This window comes from Mesitornis unicolor, unplaced genomic scaffold, assembly GCF_000695765.1.
Source record: "Mesitornis unicolor isolate BGI_N332 unplaced genomic scaffold, ASM69576v1 scaffold20905, whole genome shotgun sequence".
Lineage (NCBI taxonomy): Eukaryota > Metazoa > Chordata > Aves > Mesitornithiformes > Mesitornithidae > Mesitornis > Mesitornis unicolor.
In genome coordinates this window covers 27,344-48,945 of record NW_010183756.1, presented here as the reverse complement: position 1 = coordinate 48,945, position 21,602 = coordinate 27,344, and the positions used below count along the sequence as shown (strand labels likewise).

The 21,602-nt window shown below is 34.7% G+C and overlaps 1 protein-coding gene across 1 annotated transcript in view; it reads right to left on the bottom strand.

The window, feature by feature from the left end:
* LOC104540447 (low-density lipoprotein receptor-related protein 1B-like) overlaps nucleotides 1-21,602 on the bottom strand; it is a gene marked incomplete at both ends in the record, with an annotated part of 89,571 nt that overhangs the window by 41,349 nt on the left and 26,620 nt on the right. Inside the window, 8 exons of the mRNA XM_010184259.1 lie at nucleotides 2,775-2,907; nucleotides 3,626-3,732; nucleotides 4,548-4,677; nucleotides 5,332-5,438; nucleotides 11,029-11,145; nucleotides 16,492-16,611; nucleotides 19,559-19,678; nucleotides 19,853-19,974. Coding sequence (XP_010182561.1) covers nucleotides 2,775-2,907; nucleotides 3,626-3,732; nucleotides 4,548-4,677; nucleotides 5,332-5,438; nucleotides 11,029-11,145; nucleotides 16,492-16,611; nucleotides 19,559-19,678; nucleotides 19,853-19,974 — 956 coding nt within the window. The remainder of the gene's footprint in view (nucleotides 1-2,774; nucleotides 2,908-3,625; nucleotides 3,733-4,547; nucleotides 4,678-5,331; nucleotides 5,439-11,028; nucleotides 11,146-16,491; nucleotides 16,612-19,558; nucleotides 19,679-19,852; nucleotides 19,975-21,602) is intronic.

The following is a 21,602-nucleotide window of genomic DNA, read 5'->3' as shown; positions in this document are numbered from 1 at the left end:
TCATCAGTAATTTGTGCCATCAGAGAATGGTACAAACCAGGCAGAAACACAGGCAAACTTGTGAAAGGCCACTTCATTCCAGGTTTGTTTCACATCAATGTCTGATCCACCACCTATTCCTACTCCCGCTGAGACACACATCATGTTCAGAAGAGACAAAGCAATTGCAGTGCCTTAGCCATGAGGTAAGAGCATTTTTGTCTCCTGAGAAGTAATAGGCTTGGCCAGGCTTGCTACATCCCCATCAACTATAAGCTCTGTAACTGGGGAAGATCTAGCCATGTAGGCACAGAGTAGATAAGACTAGGTGACCTCTAACAGTCTGTTCCTTTTTGCAACTTCTGAAATTTCTCATTAGGGTATTTACTGAACACAGATGCAGCAAGAATAAATTCTTCTGTGCAACTTCAGTATTGATTGAACTCTGAATCATGCAACAGAACGGGACAGAGGGTGAGAGAAAACATTTTAAGCTGGACTGCTCAAGCTTTAAAAACTGGTTCAAGTTGGAATAATTTTTAATACATGTATCAGTAAGAAGGCATCTTAAAATTATAGCTAAATTTTACCACTGCCAATCAACAAAGTTACAGAAACGTCTTGAAATTAATGTTCTGTATAACATGTTTTTACAGTAACTGGATTCTCAGTTTTCTGAGAGGAGTAAAGTATGAAAGAAATAAAGCTGTGTAACTGCAGAGGAGTAAACAATGATATTTTATATAACACCAAAACTCACTGTGGCTTATCTCAATGCATTACACCCATCCAAATAGTTAGATAAGGCTCAAGGGGATTTTTACTTGTTCATTCAGTGCCCTGTTCACACCCCATTAAAATCAATGGATGGCTTTCTTTCACTGTAAAGGGTTCAAAATGGTTTAAGGGTTGTTTTTCCATAAAATTAATTTGCACAAAATATCCACTGTGTAAGAGGATGTTGAGAACTTTAACACTACGTTACCAAATATAATTCACTCCCATTGCAAATATAACTTACGAACATTGGCAGAAATGTTCCTTAGAATCATCCAAGGAAAAATATATAAAATTCAAGTATTCCTCATGACGAAAGACATGAATATAAATAATTGTGTCTGCAATCACAATATAACCATAATTTAGTTGTATAAGATTGAAAAGAGCTATGTTAATAAATATGCACAGTGGGCTACAGATAAATACTATGGAGATTGTTTTAGAATGCTGCAGAATAAAACTCCATTTGTGTTTGCTGTATTTCCAAAGGGAAAAAAATAGTTATCAGTGTGATAAACTGCCATTTGTTTCATGTGATTGCTCTGCCTGTCATAATTCCTTTATAAAATAGATTGCTAGAACAGAAATCATAATTGTGACATAAATACAAAGTATTATAGCAATAAGCAACTAGGCAAAAGGCTTCTTATTGCATTATAAGCAATTTGCAGTTCACAGAAGCTCCACTATACTACCCAAAGAATAATGTTGTCTTCAGATAAAGTAAGTGCATCACTACTTACTCACACTTCGTTGGTTTTTAAAGAGATAGAGTCCAGATATTTTAAAATGGACTAGAATTTTTTAAAAGCTTTGTTATCTCAGTCTTCTTAAAACAATTCATTCTTCAACACTTCCAAATATGATGTTTTTCTCCTTGCACCTAAACATCTCTGCAACATTATTCCCGTTTTCTTCATTTTCTGCTCTTTCAAACTTATGACAAAATAAGGGAAGGATATTTTACTCTGCAATTTCTTGCTTCAACTCTAATTATTATTATTTATTAGTGTACCTCATTATGCTTTTGAAATTACAGAGGTAATGTCATTGTAGATGACTAATATATAGCAGTACTCATTTTAAAGAAAAAGAAAATAACCGGAAAAAACATGATGCTGACAAAATGCTGAGTAAAATGTCTTTAATTTGAGTGAGACATTCTGTGTTTATCACAATTACTGCATTACCAGGTTTACTGAGAACCTCGTGCAGAGTTGTGCTGCTACTGCCTGATAGCTGAAACAAGGTTCAGTAAAAAAAAAAAAAAGCAATCAATCAGAAATAAAGACTTTTGCATGGTCGTACCATCAGTGGGAATAGTATGAGGAACTTGGCAAATAATCTTTAATCGCATACATCTCTCTGTGTGTGTATATATAAATATACATGAAAGCTCAATTAAAAGGACATATTAGAACAAGATTTGTGAATCTGCAGCAACTGTGAGAATTAGACTAACAGATGTATTTCTCAAAAACATGTTTGGAAGCTTAATCATAAGCATGAAAGTCTGAGCACAGTGTTTAGCTTCGTGTGAATTAACTTATGTGCATAGTTCTGTGGCCTAAGAGAATACAAAATGTAGTTTTATGGGTTCTGGTTAGTTGCAACATTTCATCTCCACAGAAATAAATAGCATATGGGGGTCTTAAGATAACACGTCTAGCAATGTTTCATTATATTGCATGGCTTTGTAATTCATTGTTGCCTATAAAGCTGTAGATCAAATGGACTTATTAACGATTTCTCTGATGAGTCAGAATATGCTTCCAGTAATAACACAACCTTTTGGTCCTTGGGGAAGTAAATGCAAAGAAGGAACAATGAGCTGGGAGATATAAACAACGCAAGTTTTGCTTTGACCTGCAAATTGCTTGTGAAGCTGCTACACCTTCTGTGACCTGAAACAGAGCTTTCATTTCATCACTCGGAATGGCCAGGGTAACAACAGGTCACACTGTGTGTGTTACTACAAAAACCAATTAAGCCTTATAAAGAAAAGCGTGTCTTGCCTTGGTCACAGTTTTCTTCGTCGCTACCATCCACACAGTCATGGATCCCATCACAAAGCCATCTGACAGGGATACAGTAGGCCTTGTTTTTACATCGAAACTGATCTTCTTTACATTCTGTTACACAATCCATCTGTGTGAATGCAGACACCAACTAAGTGTTAATGAATGACAAAACATATTACGGATGTTCTGATACTACTTCTCTACGTTGCTAAGTATCAGCAATCAAAACAATGGCTACAAGAAATACCCCTGGACACGAGGCCAGTTAGTGGGAACTGGCTCATATCCACACTTATCAGGACTTTCTAGAAACCTCCATAGCAGATTGTCTTCACCTCCACCATGCAGCATGTGGCTCAGGCATCCTTCATACTCTAACTGGCACCTTTATAGTTTTGAGAAATAACAACTATTTTTGGTCTTTTTTCTGAAGTTGTTCACAAAGTGGTTAATATTTTAAAAAGACACTGAGAGTGCAAAATTTAGGAAGAGCATAGCATGAAGGCCCGTGGAGGTGCCTGCTAGGATTTCATTAGGTGAATCTAGAGGACAGAGGGAGCCAAATGTGACACAAACTTGTCCACACTGAAAGTACAGAGCAGTTCCTGAAGCAAACTCCCTCAGAACCACACTCAGTTTTTGACTGGGGGAAACCAATTTATCTACTCCAAAAGGTGGCCACAGAGCAAACAAACACGATGCTGTGTAAAGTCACCTGAGAGTGCTCAATGGAAGCAAAAAAACCCCAACATTTTCCCTTTTAATTACTTTCAGATCTAAAACTGTTAACAAATCTCATGTCAGACAGTAGGGAAAAAAGAAATAAGTGGAAAATTGAACACTACCTCATCAGATTCATCAGCACAGTCAAGCTCTCCGTTACATTTCAAAGACGCCGGAATGCAGCCTCCATTTGCACACACGTACTCACTTGAAGAGCAGGTTGGAGATGCTGGTTACAAACACATATTTTAGCATTAAGAAAAAAAAAATTATAAATAAGTTGCTTTATAATTTAGTGCTTTCATCTGGTTAACATAGTGAGCAAATATATTTGTAGCTGACCAGAGCTTTTCCAAACATTCATAAAGTACAATGAAATATATGACAAAACAAGTTGTTGGATCCTAAGTAAACTCTACGATAGTGAAAGGATATTTGTGTTTTATCACTGAGTAATTTTTGTGTTTTCCTTACACTTGGTACCAGTGGTAGCTACACACACACACACATATTCATAGAATAGGCGTCTATCAGTTGCACTCATCTAGATGAAGTTTAAAAAAGTTTAGAGAAATTCCTGCAAAAATAAACAACTGCATTTTCCAATACAGTAATAAGGAAATAAAGCAATAACAACAAAAATAATAATGTACTAGAGAAAAACTTTGCATAAAGACTAGTAAGATTTGAAGGAAAAATCACAAAGCAAAAAATACCCAGAGACACTTTAGCAGCTTGCTGAGAATTACTGCTCTTTTCAGTGCAGAATTTTATAAGCTGAGTATACATTACCAAAATTATATTTTGATATAATTAAATTAAATCCTAAGCTTTATATTGCATAGCTGCACATAAGTGGCTTTTCAAAACATGAGTAGGAAGAAACGATGATACAGATTCAAAAGATAAAGTACTTCTGATTTTTTTGCACTCCTCCTAATTCTTGTGCACAAGGAATCTTTATTTGTTGATTTATTTTCTCCTGATTTCCTTCTGATTTATTCCTTGCTCCATTTTATTTCTCAGCATTATTTAAAACAATACCTGGTTCACAGTTTTTCTCATCATCCCCAAGTTTGCAGTCTTCATGGCCATCACATTTCCACTTTGCTGATATGCACTGACCATTGGAGCACTGGAACTGATCTCTCGAGCAGCCTGTGTCACAATACCTCTGGTACAATAAACACAATGTAGATACAAGATCAAGAGTTCAATATAAAATTGGTAAATATAGAGCTGACCATAGAAGTTACAGTCTATACTCCTCCACACTATGAAATACAGTAATGCCTTGTAAAATAAAATGCATTTGTAGATGTGAATAATTAAAGGTAGCTTGCACTCTCTAAATAGATGGGAAGCATCTGAGGGTCCAGCACTGGCAGGAAAGCAAAAGGGACAAAAGGAACATGAAAAAAACAGAAAAACAGAAAAGCATTATCCAGTAAGCTTCTGCTACACAACACAGTCTGCAATGTTTGCTCAAAAAACCCCACAAACTCAAGCAAATCCCTGTTGTGTATACAAAAGACGTTCCCCAGCCAGGACACAAAATATTTCCAGGTTGGGAAGAGGTTCAGGTCATTGCTGGGACAAAAAGGTGTAGACTACTGTTAAACATGACTTGATTTTATTCGCATGTTCTCTTTTTAGAATAACTATTTCAACAGGTTTAGTTTTAACTTAGCAAAGATATTTACATATATAGATGCATGAGTAGAATTCCCATTGCTGCTCTTTAAAATACTCATATGTTGGAATCCATACTCCAACAGTATATAAGTACTTATTTTCTAAAGAAATATTTTTCCTGGAAGACGCCTACCTCATCTGAGCCATCTGCACAGTCATAGTCTCCATCACACCAGAATCTTGCTGAAACACAGTCTCCATTTGCACAAAGAAAGTCTTTCAAAGTGCATGTCTGAGGCTCTGAATAAAGAAAAGTAACAACCCTAGGTTTATTAGCATTTCCGTAACATATGTAATACATAAAACCCCCCAGTTAACCAATTAATGACTATAAGAAAGTAAAAATCACTAAGTTGCAAACTACAAGGATATTATTTTCTGTAGGATTTCGTTTCATAACATTTTATAACCAAATTTCATTTACATTTACTGATGGAGAAAGGGTGAAAAAGGAGATTAAGAGCAGACAGTAGCAATGGACAGTAATGGGATGGGTAATGCTAAAGCCAGCTATGGGGTTGGGAGCATGAATACTTTTGAAAAATGTACCATAGTGACCAAGGAAAACAAACACAGAATTAGAGGCTTCCAGTTGAGAAGAATTTGGCAAATACCAGCATGAGAATATACTAGACATGAGTTGTGCAGATCTAAGGTGAAGTTGAACTTAGGATTGTTTCTGTCTTTATAAAATTCAAAAATATTTCAAGAAAATAACTGTTTTCATGGACCTTTCACCTATTTTTTTCCCTTCATAAAAAAGTCAAAATGACCTTGTTCAATGGTTTTAAAGTAAAATTTCATTTTTCAGGTAGGCACAACTTAGCATTTTGAAGTTGTAGGAAAGTCATAAAAAAGCAGATCTACAGCGGTTGCATCAGTTCAACGACAATGTTATATTTAAGCAAATTCAAGGTTAGCATTTATATGGATTCTTAGATTACATACATACTGCTTTGAAATTTTCCAAAGCAAAAGCTCACTGTATAAATGTTAGGAAATCACTGACATTTGATTATTTTTGTTGTCAACAGGCCAGGAAGAGGAAGTTCATGATATGATAAATTATGTAAAGGAAATCATTTGCGGGAAAAGTAATTCACATGCAAAGAAACTTTTGTCATGTTTCTATATGATTTGCAAAATACAACCAAATACATTTTCTATACTGCTAATGAATTATTTATGCACAGAGGTTTGAACCTGGAGAAATGTACACAAGGAGCCAACTTCTCAATTCTCTGTTTGCAAGAAATATTTCTTCTGCTGCTGGAATGCATCTCTGATTTACATACGAACACAGAAGAGCATTTTCCCATCAGTGCTCAGACTGTTAGTGAAAGGAGTAAGTATTAATAGACTTCTGTATCATCAATGAAGGGCAACATCTTTCAGCTTCTGCTTTCTAAAAACAGTGAAACTGCTTACCAAGAAAAGCATTTTTGAATTATTAGAAAGAATTTTATTTGAAACACAGCACGTAAGATGATCTACTTCTTTCATATTTTAAAGTTGGAAAATAATCTAGAGAGAGAGACATTTCTCAGCAACTTAAATGGCAGCAAGAAAAGGCTCTCATAATAAGCACTTAATACTATTTTATATTCAGAGTTGAGTTTTGCATTTAATAGATACAGATATTACATTAAGTAATGAACTGAAAGGATTTTTCAGGAGACTGATGTACTGATATACAAGTAAGAGGGGAAAAAATCTCATAACTTTTTTTCTTAAAATGGAATATGAAATTCAAACTTCTAGTGACTTCTTACCTGTATTTGTACAGGTTAAGTATGTTTGCTCCTTGTATGGATTCTGTAACAGCTGTTACAAAGCCAACTTTTAGAGAAACTAATTTGTATATTGTAAAAGGTGGAAATTGTACATGGATAAATAAATAACTGCAGTGCACATGTGGCATAGGAGCACTTCGACCAAAAGGAATTTGAGGTGTACATTGACCTCTTGATTCATCCTGGCATTTGGCAGTAGATCACAAAAATTTAGAGGGATTAGGGGACATACTTAAGCCACGCTTTCTTGAGGTGAATGGGTATTCATCAGATCTACTACTAGATGGCTGTGCAAAGCAAAGTAGTGGGAATTCATTCACTATTTCCCATTGGCAGGTTGGTGTTTAGGTGCTTCCAGGAAAGCAGAGCTTCATCATCTGTAACAGCTTTGGGAAGACAAATGCCATAACTCTGAACATCCTTCCTTCCTCCTTTTTTCCCCCAGCTTTTTATTGCTGCACATGATCCCAGTCGTGTCCCAACTCCCAACTTCTTGTGCACCCCCAGCCTACTCGCTGTGGGGTGGGGTGAGAAGCAGAAAAGACCTTGATGCTTTGCAAGCACTGCTCAGCAGTAACGGAATCATCCCTGTGTTATCAACACTGTCTTGGTCACAGATCCAAAACACAGCACCATAGGAGCTACTATGAAGAAAATTAAATCTATTGCAGCCAAAACCAGTACACATGACAAAAATGGAAGAAGAGGGAAACAGAAGAACACCCTTCCTTATGATTCTGCATTAAAGTACTGCTAAAAACACTAACATGGACCATCCTGCAGAATGAATGCCTGTAAACACAACATAATTAAAGAGGTCATAGGTGTGCTTTCTTCCATATATTTAATATGGCATTAAATGCAGATTTTCTTTATTTATTTTCAATAACTTTACTTAGCACCGTATTTCAGCAAAAGAAAGATGATACTTGTTCTTTGTCAATCTAGGGATAAGGCTGGTGGGTGTACATAAAACAAGAAACCTTTGGTACATGTCATTTAATCATACTAAAGTAGCATAGCTCCTTTGGCTGGCATTGACATCAAGCTGCTTTTAGAAAACTGATACTAGCTATTGTCTGACTTGCACCAAGTCAGCTTAGACTTAATCAATGTAAAATATGTGAATTTACAGCACTGTCTACTTAAAAGTGACACCATGAGGCATTCCAGCTTAGTTTCTTTCAATATATTGGTTTAAAACATTTTCACTTAAACTTAAATAATTACTAGTTCTCTTTGTATTTGGTATACAAACTTATCCCAGGACTAAATTAACTAATTTGTTTTCTTGACAACTTGCAGGAACAACAAAACAGCATTGAGAAGATTCTCTAGCAACAGTAATATTTTCACACTGATTGAATTCATGCCATTCTACAGCATTATTATGTTTGCTTTGCTTCAATGCTTACAGTGTATTATACTTTCTTTAATTACATTCAGTAAAACATTAGTGGTGCTGTCTTTTCAGCAAGACTAAGATAGTCATTACTATGGAATTTTTCTTTTTTGAAGTTATCTGAAAGAGAAACTACTTTTTTTTTGCTCTATTTTTAAAAAAAATCCAAATAAACTCTGAAAGCAAATTCCACCACCAAAAAAGATATTAACTCAGAAGAGTTAAAAATGCATTCTTCTTTGCTTAGTGCTAAGTCAGTATGGACCCATAAGCTTCCTGGTAACTCTTATGTATTTGGGACGGTGCAAATATAGTTAAAGAACAATAGTCTGTGAGACAAATACACTTAAATAACAAAGTCATAATGAGCACAACTATTTGCATTATACCACTAATAATTTTTCACACCCGGATGTGATATTTTTTACATTCACCGTGTTTCACTTCCGATAACTTCAACAGGATGCTGTGTGTGCATGAGAAGAAACCATACAGAGAAATGTAAATACTTGAGCTGAATCTTTGTTATTCAATGAGTTCATTCTGCATTCTTGAGAAACAACTCATTTTCTGATATAGTTGCCTGACAAGCATATATTCATATATTCATGTATGTTATGAACAACTTACCATAATGTGCTATGTAATATATTTTGTCAAATGCTTTTGAAGTTCTAATTTTGTATATATTTGTTTCATTACAATTTATTCTATAAGTGGCTTGACAGCCTATAAAGAATTTCATACGTCTATTTCAAACAACTGAGCAGTATTATGTATTTTCCAAATGCTTCCAAGATTTTGAATTTTACAACTATGTCAGCATACAGTATTCAATTTTAACAGCAGAACATGTGATTCAACAGTTAGAAGTGAAATATGCATTTGAGAAGCAAAAGAAAATGAAAAAATCTAGCACAAACTACAGTTCCCCAGTTTGATGCACTGTCTGTGTCGGGGTACTCTCAGCTCACTAATTCCATCCAGTACAACTAACTACAGATTTCTTTAACTGCAAGTCTAGAGAACAGCCAAGAACTCAATATATGGCTTAATTATTGACGTGAGCACAAAGATGGCCAACCTAATAAAAATTTTTTTTAAAAAGAATGGATATATGATAGCTCCCTCATTATTTGAACCTTTAACCACTTTGTTCAATGATAATCTAAACTTTAAGGAAGAAAATTATTAATACTGGGTGACAAATAAATCCTACTTCACACATGGCAAATTTAAAATAAGATGTTTGACACTTATTTTGTGAACAGCAATAATGTTTTGTGGAAGCTGTTTTTTCTAAATCTTCAAAAGATTATCTAGTCATGTAGATGCCATAGCAAAACTATGTCTCTTTATTTGATTTTTACCTAACAATAAAAGAACATCAAATAATTTCTTGATATTTATAATATAAATGGAAATGGAAAAGTCCCACTGGCACTATTAATCAATTCCTAAGTAAAACCTGTCACAAAGTTAAGAAAGCTTTTGTGTGTCTAATACCCCTGGGGTACAACAATAAATGGCTCCGAGTGATTACTGAGCCACATGACATTTCCCCATTTAGATGAAACACTTGCATACGAAAACTACAGCACTATCGCTTGCAGTAACTCACAACATTTTCAAATGTAGGTAGTAATTAAAAGGCAGACAAATCCACTTTAACCTTTCAAGCAGAATGAGCTAATCTGCAGACGTCCTGTACCTATGGACACCATGTCTTAAACTGGAGAAAGGGGCAAACAGCCCGTACTCAGCAGTAGAATGCCTAATTTCTTTAACTTTCAACATTATTAACTTAAAGATACTAAACATATATTCATGATATACAATCAGGAATATGCATTCAAGATTATCTACACAACAAAATATTAATTTCTTGGATTTCTAAGTAAAGAAGATAAAAAAAAAGAATTTGTTAACTGAAGGAAATACACTTCAGAACTACTCGTGGAATTTACCTCTTGAAATGTTTCATAAAGGCAATGACTATGAGGTAAAACCCATTAAGAATTTGTCACTTCTTCCCGAGAACCAGATCCAAATTAACTTACTGAAAGCGGTAGTACAGAGATTTATTAGGAATTCAGATTCCTCCCAGGTAGAAGAGAACTAGGCTAACTGGGCTCCTTTGAATAACATTATCTACTTCTTAATGTAATTAAATATTACAGAAATGGACTTCTTGTGATACAAAACAAGCAAATCATCTCAGGAATACAATGACTGTAAAGGGCAAGTAGTGTTTTACTGAACTTTATTGCTAATAAATATTTATCATTTTATCACTGAGCAGTTTTTATGATCCTAATCTAGAGATAAGAAATGCTACATGTAACTTACTGAGAAAGGTAAACTAATTGTAATATTTATTTTGAATTAATCAGATTATTGAGAAGTTATAGGTCAGGCATTTTTACACAGCAGATACAGAATTACAGCTCTTTATAAGAATGAAGAAAATTGGACAATTTCAGCAAGGGACATTTTCAATTCTCATCAACTGATTTCCAACGAATCAGATATTTATAGAAATATGTGCAGTTTATAAAATTTGAAAAGTTTCCTTTTACATGTTGCTAAACCGACTCCATTCCTTATAACATGTACTTAGGTAAAAGTTACTTACTACAGTTTTCTTCATCAGAATTATCACCACAATCATTTTGGCTGTCACATCTCCAATGATCTGGAATACAGTTGTTGTTTTTGCACTGGAATTCATGAGGCCCACAAGTCTTTTTATCTGTAAGAAAAAAATCATTTCCATCACTGCAGATGAAGAGTCAAAAGTGGAAAGAATGCTACTAGACAGATGATACTACAGATGATACATTTAAGAAGCAGCAATCATCATACCTGAAATGTAACTATCAGAAATAATGTATTTCTCATACCACGTTCTTTAAGATTCTATTCATTCATTCATCCCAAAAGGACTGTATACACTGTCATATCAAGTAAAAAAAATAAAAATAAATAAATCGAGAATGATCATGAAATAGTTTGAAGAGAAGCTGTGCTTGCACGGAATCTCAAAAACTGCATTGACTTTTCCTTGAATTTATCTGTAAGATTGCTTCACAAAATCACATCACAGTAGTCCTCAAAAATATTCATTTGAAAATGTACAAAATACGTATTTCTCAAAAGTTGTTTTTGAATGTAACAATTTAAGACTAATCCTACCTGGCAGAAAACTTCATGTTTCGATTTACATTTTCATCTTCTGATGTCTTAGATTGGAATTCTACTTATATAAAGTAAAACATGATAAAGCAAGTAATGCTAAACTGAGATTAATTTTCTTCACACAGTAAATGTCAATGAGCTTTCCTGTTTACAGAGTAGCATTACAGGCAAAGTCTCTTGGAGATGCATGAACATCCTGAATTCTTCCATCAGGAAGGAGCTGCCTCTGTTTTATTTATATTTTTTATTTCTTGAGTAATTCTCTCTGATTCTAAGGACTGAGATGAAGTGAAGTAAATTAAATAGTTATCAGTGACATTTGTCTTCGGGAAAAAAAAGCCTGCTTTGTAAAAGCCTCAATGACATATTTAAAATTACATGTCACTGTGATGATATTTCAATAGAAATTTTTTAAATTCCTATTAGGCTATTTCATAGCATGTCAATTCAAACTTCACACTGCTATCATGACAACTTGATGAGTTCTAATAAGTGACAAAATGAAGGAGGGCTGAAACTAGCTTAAATCAACCTGTGTTCTCTACCTGTGAAATGGAAAGGACCACAACTTAAAGGTATCAGATTTGATGCCACAGCCCAAAGAGCTGCTTTTTGTGCTTTTTTATTACGTGTGGTTCTGGAATGAGACTGATAAAACAAAACTACATTGGAATATTAAGAAGGTGGAGGGAAGCGGTGTTGCAGCTCAGCTGTGTACACTCAAAAATCCGGTAATTCCTTACTGCCTTTTACATTTATTCCTTATTCTCTGCCAACATTGTGATTGTAAATAGTTTTCTCCCAAAATACTTTTCCCTATGAAGATTCTCAAGAAGATATTTCAATTATGACATTTCACATACTTGCATGGGCAAGCACTTAAAAACATTTAGCATTACGAACCATAAAAATATCCTCCTTCCACCTCCCAAAAATAAGACACTCTTGTATTTTGTTTCTGTACCTTTGCAAAATATCAAGTTTCACACACTCTACTTCATAAATCTGAAAGCTTTAGGCTTCCTTTGGATTGACTGATCTCTCCCAGCAGCTTACACTTCAGAATGTCTTACAAATCAGATTTGCTTGTCTCATGTTTATATATACATATAAATATATGTAGCAATTATATATATGTAGCTACTAGAGCTAAGAAATACCAAAGAGGAAGATTTGGGAAAGTTATGTAACAAATATCTGATTTTTGAGAAAGACTGACTTACTCAACTCAAAAGGAAACAGTGCAAAGAATTTTGTTTTGAATCATGGCACCCTGAAAAGCACACATGGGCCTCCAGACATTTTGTCATTTCCACCTTCAACACTAAATTGCTTTCTACTTTTCTTAAAACAAGATCACCTTAAAACATGAAAACTCAGATAGGAGTGGTACAAAGATGAAGAAGTAAGTAACAATAACTCAGTTTTCCTATTTCTCTCTTCAAATTATTATTAGGAGATTCATTGATCTACTGCAAAAGTTAAAGGCCCCTTCTCAGATACTTGTGTGATCACCTGAGATAACTGCTGGTTGGCTGGCATGTCTTTTGTGAATACCTAACTAGGATTTTATTTTAGAAATAATTCTAAATAAACATGAAGAAAATAGCATAAAGGCTTAAACAAAAAGCCAACCAACCAACCAACCAAGACAAACCACAAAATAATACCTAAAGCAGATTATAATCACTTTCCAAGACAGCATAGAGCTTCCTTCAGATTCTAACTCAAACAGGGACTTTTGTGATGTAAAGTTTTAAAGTTGTGAGCAAGGATTACCATAACCTAATGTCTTCTTTTAGTTACCTGGACAGCAAGCATGAGTTAACTCTATTTACTGTTCTTTGAAAAAAACCCATACACTCATTAATGAGCATAAATTTCCCAACTGTACTTCATTTGTCTGAGTTGGAAAGTAACCATAGAAGACTAAATAAATTCAAACTACTGCTGAAAAATTCACTCAATACAGTATCTCCAATAGCAGACAGTAGCAAATGTTGACTAAGCAAGATATACATGACTATGGAGCATTTAAGCAAAAAAGACATTACTCTTTATACAAGTTTTCATTTTAAGCCTTTTTAAAACGAACTATAAATGATCACAAGTTACTATTAGCTACAACATATGCAAATCTTTAATATACTTGGCTTGCAACTTTATAATTTAATCCTATCAAACTTTGGTCATAAAAATAAACATCTTTAAAAGACAAAACAAACAGAAGACCAAACTGTGTTAAAACTACTGTTATCTTAAGGTCACTTAAACATATTTCAAATGCTAAAACTATGGAAAACTTTAAAATGTGAATAAACTCGTCCTGTTCTTGTTAAGACTTAGTTGTTCTATGTGTACATAGCCATGTGTAGCGTAGAGACTGTGAATGTAGATAAATTGTTCTGTCTCCTTCAACACAAAACTTGTTGTATTTTTTATATATATATATATATATATATATACACACACACACGTATATATAGAGGGAGTATTATATGCAGCTACCAGTTTTAAAGTAAACATGCAGGTGGATTTTCAGGGAGGTGTGTAATTAAGCTGAAGAACTCCTTGTTGCAGCATGTTGTGAAAACTTTACAAAGGCTAAAGGAGACTGAAATCCATCGAGGGTTATTGCAGACAGAGACATATTTGACTCCCAGTATCTCTGATTCTCAAATTGTTAGAGGCTGGAAGAGCATCCCAGGGAAGTTTCATTGCAGGCCTGCTTTGTTCACATATTCTTCCCAGATCCTATCTTTGAGTCACCGACAGAGGCAAAGTAAAAGGCAAAAATGACTCTTAGATATAAGCCAGCATAACCAGTTGTGCATATTGTGACTGAAAAATTAAATTTTGGATTGCATATATTGCACCTCTATACTATTTAATTGTTTGAGTAATTTGGACATTATTGTTTTTATTGGCTAAAATTATGAATCACTGAAAACAGCTGTTATAAATACTTCTTTTCCTGTTCAGCATTACTTTGGGGTATTTCTTTTCCTCTTTGCTTTTAAACTTTGTGTCTTGATCATATTATTAGATTAATTATTTTAAGATCCTTTCTGCCATATCAGTTGGCCTTGCATGGGTTACTCAAAATACGAATCCACAGTTTTTGCTGTCCAAATTGGAAAGAAATGACACGATAGAAACCAAGGTGATAGAGGACAGTGCAGGAGAAAGCACTTGTGAAGCAGACCAGAAGGTGAGCAGTGTGGGGGTAGCTCAGTAACAGCCCAGAGAAGGATATAAAGAGTTTTAATGGCAAAGGTTCATCTATTTTGCATTTACTGTTTCTTCAAGCCAAATGATGTCTTGGACTGTAACTTCTCTCCAGTTGATATAATTAACTAGTTTCCTCTTCTTGACAATGCAAACGATGGTCTTGGATTTTCAGTGTTGAAGAAGAATTAAATTTTCTAGGCATATTCACCTTGTCCAACATTTTCATATATGTGCTTGTCTCAAGTGCTTCAAACACGTCCATGGAAATCTGTCTGTTTCTTAGGGCTTTGTCCTTGATTACAGACCATAATTTTGTTACTCTGTTGTCCCCCTGGTAGCATAAACTTGTCCAGACTCGTGTATCATCAAAACATATACTGACACATAGATGAATAATGGTCAGCTTCGAATGTTTTGTACAACTATTTTTCCTGTTCTCTTCCACTTCAGAACATATTTCCATCGTTTCCTTTACAGACCTTTCTTCAAATTTCCACAAGTTTTTCTACACTTGGTGAGTGCAGCTCTTGAATTGACATCTAGATCCAATGATACCGATCCACTTGTTTTGACTTTGATTATCTTCAATCCATTTCCCAGGTGGAAAATTGTATTTACAATTTTATTTCGTTTACAACAAAGGAGGTGACTTGGTACGTTCCAACAATGCAAGCAATGAGTGAGAGCAGCTACTACTACTATGAAGTGTGATCTTTTTTCCAAGTCATGATGTGAGGACGAATAGCAAGAGTATAAACCAGTATCACATATAGACCAATGTGAAAAGCACTTGGATATTTTCAACTTTCTATGAGTCTGTCTTAATAAAACAATTTTAATTGTTTCTGCAGAAATAGGATCAATTCCTCTGTTCTGTCAATGAGAAAAATGTTAAAAACTGTAGATTTATAGTTGTGATCCAACAATGAATATTTGAAAAAGTAATGAAAAATGCCAGGATTTAAAGCCAGTACTTAGTGTTCTAAAAAATCTGCCTCAGTGGGGAAGAACACGGTGGTTCTGGATATTGTGTAAAAGCTGACCGAAGTTAAAGTTTGGTTTGGTTTAATAATGGTGTGATTCTATCCTTGATCTTCTCTACAGAGAATCTGCCTCCTCAAACTATCAGATTTAAGTACAGAAGTTTCTTAACAATCAGAGGTTCTTGGAGAAGTCCTATGGGGATGCAAAGTTTGTGGAGTGCTGTGTTAGGACATGTAACTCCTTGGAGCTCACAGAGAAAAGCAAAAGTTGGTCATGTCAACTTCGAATCTGCTCTGGACCATTCTGCACAGCCAGTCTTAACTAACACAATTTGCAAAGTACTACATTTTTCACTATTTATTGACTCCAGCAGGAACAAAGCATGCAGAGTAAACTGACAGGCACTGGGTAATACTGTAAGAAAAATCAAGAATACCACTGTATTCCAAATGAGATATTCATTTACAGCTTCTGTCAATAAAGTAGTAATATAACATGAAGTTTATAGACTACACATGTAAAGATTACGATTCAACAAGAACCGTATGAGCCAGACACACCTATTATATCAAAGGTATTATCAAATATTGAAAGAGGACATACTGAGTGAGATTATTATTTCTTTTAGCTACTTAAAAAAAAAGTCAAGCTATAGTAATATATTAAAAGCTACTGACATACTCACCACAGTTAGCTTCATCTGATCCATCAGCACAGTCTGGGTCTTCATCACATACCCACAGTTTAGAAATGCAGTGTTTTGTCGTTTTACACTGGAAATGGTCTGGAGAACAACTGTTTTCAGCTTTAAATAAAAGAATTCCAAATTAAAACTACAAATTTTTATTATTATTCAAAATATTTGTTTTAAAGCAAAAAAAAAAAAAGTCCAGGTTGGACGAGGCCTGGAGCAGCCTGGGCTGGTGGAGGTGTCCCTGCCCATGGCAGGGGTTGGACTGGAGGAGCTTTAATGTCCCTTCCAACTTAAACCATTCTGTGATTCTATTATATATTAAGGATTCAAAATTCAGAAAATTGATATCTCTAGCATCACTTACATAATATCTGTAAGAAAACAGCATTATTATTATTATTATTATTATTAAGGTTTATATTGTTTATAATTTGTGTTCTTTTTATATATTATTTTGTATAAAACAGGACAAGCAAACAAAGTGTCTATTATGATATTCAAATAATTTGAAAAAAGTAGATTTAACATTGATAGAATAAAACAATTTTATTAAAAAGCAATCAGATTTAATTTTTAAACTTCCTACAATACCAGTTATCAATTCTGAAAGTCAGTCAGTTAGTTTGAAGGACTAAGGCAGCTATCAGTGCTTTGTACAGAATTCCGATTACATTTTTGGTCATTTATGGTAAAATTCTGTGCTTTCTGTCAGAAAGACCATGAGTAAATTGTGAGAAAAGTTTATTTATAGTTTTATCACTTTATCAGTTTAGCAGAACTGTTGGAATGAATCCTACAGCAAGATAAAGATGCAAAGATGTTGCTAGCCTTCATCTGATTCTTTCAGAACGCTTAACTGCTTTAACTTTACAATAGCCACTTGGCAATAAAACAGATTCTCAGTGTACTCAAGTGATTCGACATCAATTCCAGACCTTGCTATTTCTTAAACTCTTATAACTAAGTCTATAGAGGCAAGATGAATAAAGAACATATACCTAGACTGGACTCTGAGCAACCTATTTGTGATCAGATACACAAGGATTATTTTAGAGATAAGTATATGTACAAGAACATTCCAACTGTTCTAAACTGAATTGAACATAGATGGAAAATATTATGACCTAGGTTTTTTTTATGTTTTCCTACATGAATGTTAGTCCCACTTTTACCTAGTGAACTCCGTAAGGTTTTTAACAAACTTTCCTATCCCTGTCGCTCCTTGATATGATCATTCTTGTTTCTTGTGCTTGGCAAGATGAAAAATTTTAGATTTGTTGAAAGTCGGTGTATTATTTCATGGAAGTTCATGTTTCCGTACATAATTTTACAGTGCTGGAATTAAAAAGCATTTAGACTTGGCTATGCTGCTAACTCTACTTATAAAAAAATAATACTGATTCTCAGGTAGGACACCTCACCAGGGTATTTCAAAGTGCTTTACAAGGAAGACCAGCATAATTACCTCAATTTGACTTTTTCAAGGTCACTTGATATAGAAAACAAAATGGTAGTAGAGCTGAAGAAAAAATGCTCTGTATCTTATGAATCCTTTTCCATTGAAATTAGAATGAAATGGATAATCTCATATGTTATCTGTCTTGTGACAGGAAACAAGTCAGTATAACTTTTTGGTACACCTACTTAAAACATCCCCTTTTTGTAATCTCCCCAAAGGCAACTGAAGAGTTTTCAGAAACCACAAGTGAGTTTTTATTAAAATATAAGCTAGCACACTTAACTTTCTTAAGAGAGAAGCTAATAAAGTCTAGGTAAGTCAGAACAGAAATAAAAAATGTCTTTAACTAACCTCCCACGAATCCCACTGTGTCTTTGCAGTTGGGTTGATGGCTGAGTTTCAGACAACTCAAAAGCTTGCTTTATATCACAGCAGACTGTCCGATTCCCATTAATCGCTGGAAAGTTTTCAACACCATCACTGCTGATCCTGACCCTATCCCTCCCCCAGAGTCCCTGAGCACTGCTGTGCTGCTGACTCTGCTGCTCTGATTTAATTTCTGCCAGCTCTACCTCAAGGTTTTGGGCATCTTCCATGTACGATGTGTTGTTCTTTATTTAAAAAAAAAAAAAGAAAAAAGCTCCCTTATCTTCTACAGGGGCTTGGCTGATCCCACTTAATCAGTTTTTAAAGAAATGTAACATGCAAACCTGACACTGTCTGTCATAGGCTACAGCTTTGCTGAGCTGTCTGGGAGATGGCCATTAAACATGACCACCAGCAAAGCCTTTGCATCCTCAGCAACCCTTCCCACGTTCTTTGCAGCAATGCAGCACATGCAAACCTGGAGAAAGCCAATTCAGAAACTACAAATAAGGACCTTAGATCAGCAGTAGATCTGAATGATGAATTGAGTGAACGACAGAGGTGTATCTCCAGACAGCACCATCATTTTAATTATAAAATGATCAACATCATAAGCTATTCAATACATTTTCATTCTAAATCTGAAAATATTTTTTTCTACTTATATCTAAGAAATATGGAGTGAAAGTGAATTTATGAATAGTAAGATGTTTTAAAAGATGAGTAAATGGAAACCAAGTCACATAGGCAAATTAACGAAGAAGTCCCCAGAGGAAAAGGAATAGAAAAGGTAAAAAACTCCATCAAAGAAAAAGGATGTAGAAGGAGAAATGGAACCATATCTTTTGCAGTAAAGGACAAAGAAAGATCATTTTTCCATTGAAATTCATTGCTGCAAGGCACGGAAGATGAAAGCCTCAAAAAAATGAGTCATTTGTGAGGTGGTTAAGAGTAAAATGGATGTTGTGGCCTAGGCCAGAAACCCAATTTAATGCCTGAAATTAATTGTTTACACATCCCTCTTCTTTAAAAAATGAAGTTAATAAATGACGTTTTTGTTTGTTCTCTTGTATATGAAGCATTGTAAATCAAACAATTCTGTAAATTAATTATTTTACATATTCCTCAAATTAATTTACAGAGAGGATATTGACAGTATTTTACATAATTTACTTCAGTTTCTTGTTTAAAATGAGCAAGTTTTCAGAGAAAAATTCTCTGAACATAACTTACGGCAGTCTCTTTCATCTTCTTCATCACCACAATCATCCTGTCCATTGCATCTCAGATTTATAGGAATACACTTCTGATTCTTTGTGCACTTGAACTGACCTGAGAGGCACACATGTGTGTCTGCAAGATAAAAGAATAAAAATATAAATTTAAAAAGATTAAAAGATTAACAGATTTTAAAATCAAAAGGTAAAAAAAAATAAATTTAAAAAAGTTTCTTGTCAAAATTTAAAGCATTTAGTTTAAATCAATTTAGGATGTTTCTGGAGTCAGTCAAAATATATAATCACCTACCACAGTTCAGTTCATCAGAATTGTCCCCACAATCATTCTCTCCATCACAGATAAAGGCTGGAAGAGCACAAAGTCCAGTACCACACTGAAATCGTCCTGGCTGACACCTGAATTCAGCTGAGAAAAAAGGAAACTGCTTATCACTATGATCCGAGGAATGGTTAATGTGTCAAAAGTGTTGTTCTTCCTCTATGGACGAGTCAAAAGAACTTATAAAACCTTTGCTTATATAATGTTAATATGAGTAGATATTAGTAACTAGAACGTACATGTGCTATTGCAAAATTAATGTCAAAGCCTGAGATTTTAAATTTGCATAACTATAGCTCTACCTTACTAATGATACAGAGTGCAACCCTCTACAGGTTGATGCTTACTATTATCTCAACAGAGACTTGCAATTTAGGATATAAACACTTCAGTTCAAGTTTGCATATAGGAAACTAATCTATGCCACTCTAACTCTACTTTCCATGAAAGGCCTAAGGTTGTTTCTTCTCATAGCCACTGCCATTTGAGTGAATGAGCAATTATGCACTTTTATAGTAATATTTCATATGAGCGTAGTGTAGCTTAAAGTACAATCTTATGTGGAATGATTATATATGTTAAAGCTTGCTTCAAAGGCCTCTGCAGCAGAAACAGAGAATTAATTATAAAACTGTAGAAGTCTGGCTGGGAGATTTCAATACCAAAAAATCAAATGAGCTGTTATGTAACTGAAAGATTGTAAAACATAGCAGAGCATTTTGTGTGTACAAGCTTGAGGGAAGATGGCAAGAATCTTTTGATTTATGTAGATTAATATAATAATATTAAAGTAGTTAGTGACTGGGACTGAAAAATAGCAGATATCATCAACAGATATTACTGTTTATGAAATCAGTACTTTTCTAACAAGTAAGTAAGCTTGTAGTCAGCTACCATGACAGCAGCCATCTTCTGGGATGCTGACACCATCATAATTGACTTCCAGTTGTCTGCCATTCAACAGAGGAACACTACAGTAACCTACTATTTGCACCATGGGAGGGTATCAAGAAATATGCTGTACCTGCATCACCTTCAGGATAGTGAAGGGGAGAGCTTATCTCCCTCTACAACTACTTGAAAGGAGGTAGTAAGGTGGCGGTTGGTCTCTTCTCCCTCATAGCTAGTGACAGGTAATGGCCTCAAGTTGCACCAGGGGAGGTTTTGGTTGGATATTAGGAGGAATTTCTTTACTGAAAGGGTTATCAAGCATTGGAACAGGCTGCCCAGCGAGGTGGTGGAGTCAGAGGTGTTTGAAAGATGAGGAGATGTCGTGCTTAGGAACATGGTCTAGTGGTGGACTTAGGGCTGGATCAATGGTTGGACTCAATGATCTTAAAGCTTTTTTCCAACCAAAACTCTTCTATGATTCTAAATAAACCCCAGCAACGTTGGAAATTACTTCTCAAACAGAAAATCTTTAGCAAAAAAAAGTAACTGAAATCAAGTAAAAGTTTAAGTCATGAAAAAGACATGCATAAGGTTTCCCAAATATCTTAAAAGACCCTTAATAGACGTGAGTTAATGAAAAATCTTTTACAGGCTGACAAGCAAGAGCCTGCACTCTTTGTAAGTCTGAGAGACACCAAGAAAACAAAACAGTGCTGCAAACAACAGCTTTTTTAAAAAGGCAAAAAACCCCTCTCTTCCTATCATCTCAAAAGCGTTACATTCGATTTAGACTCTGCTGACAAAACCGCGTTCCGAATTCAGAGTGCAC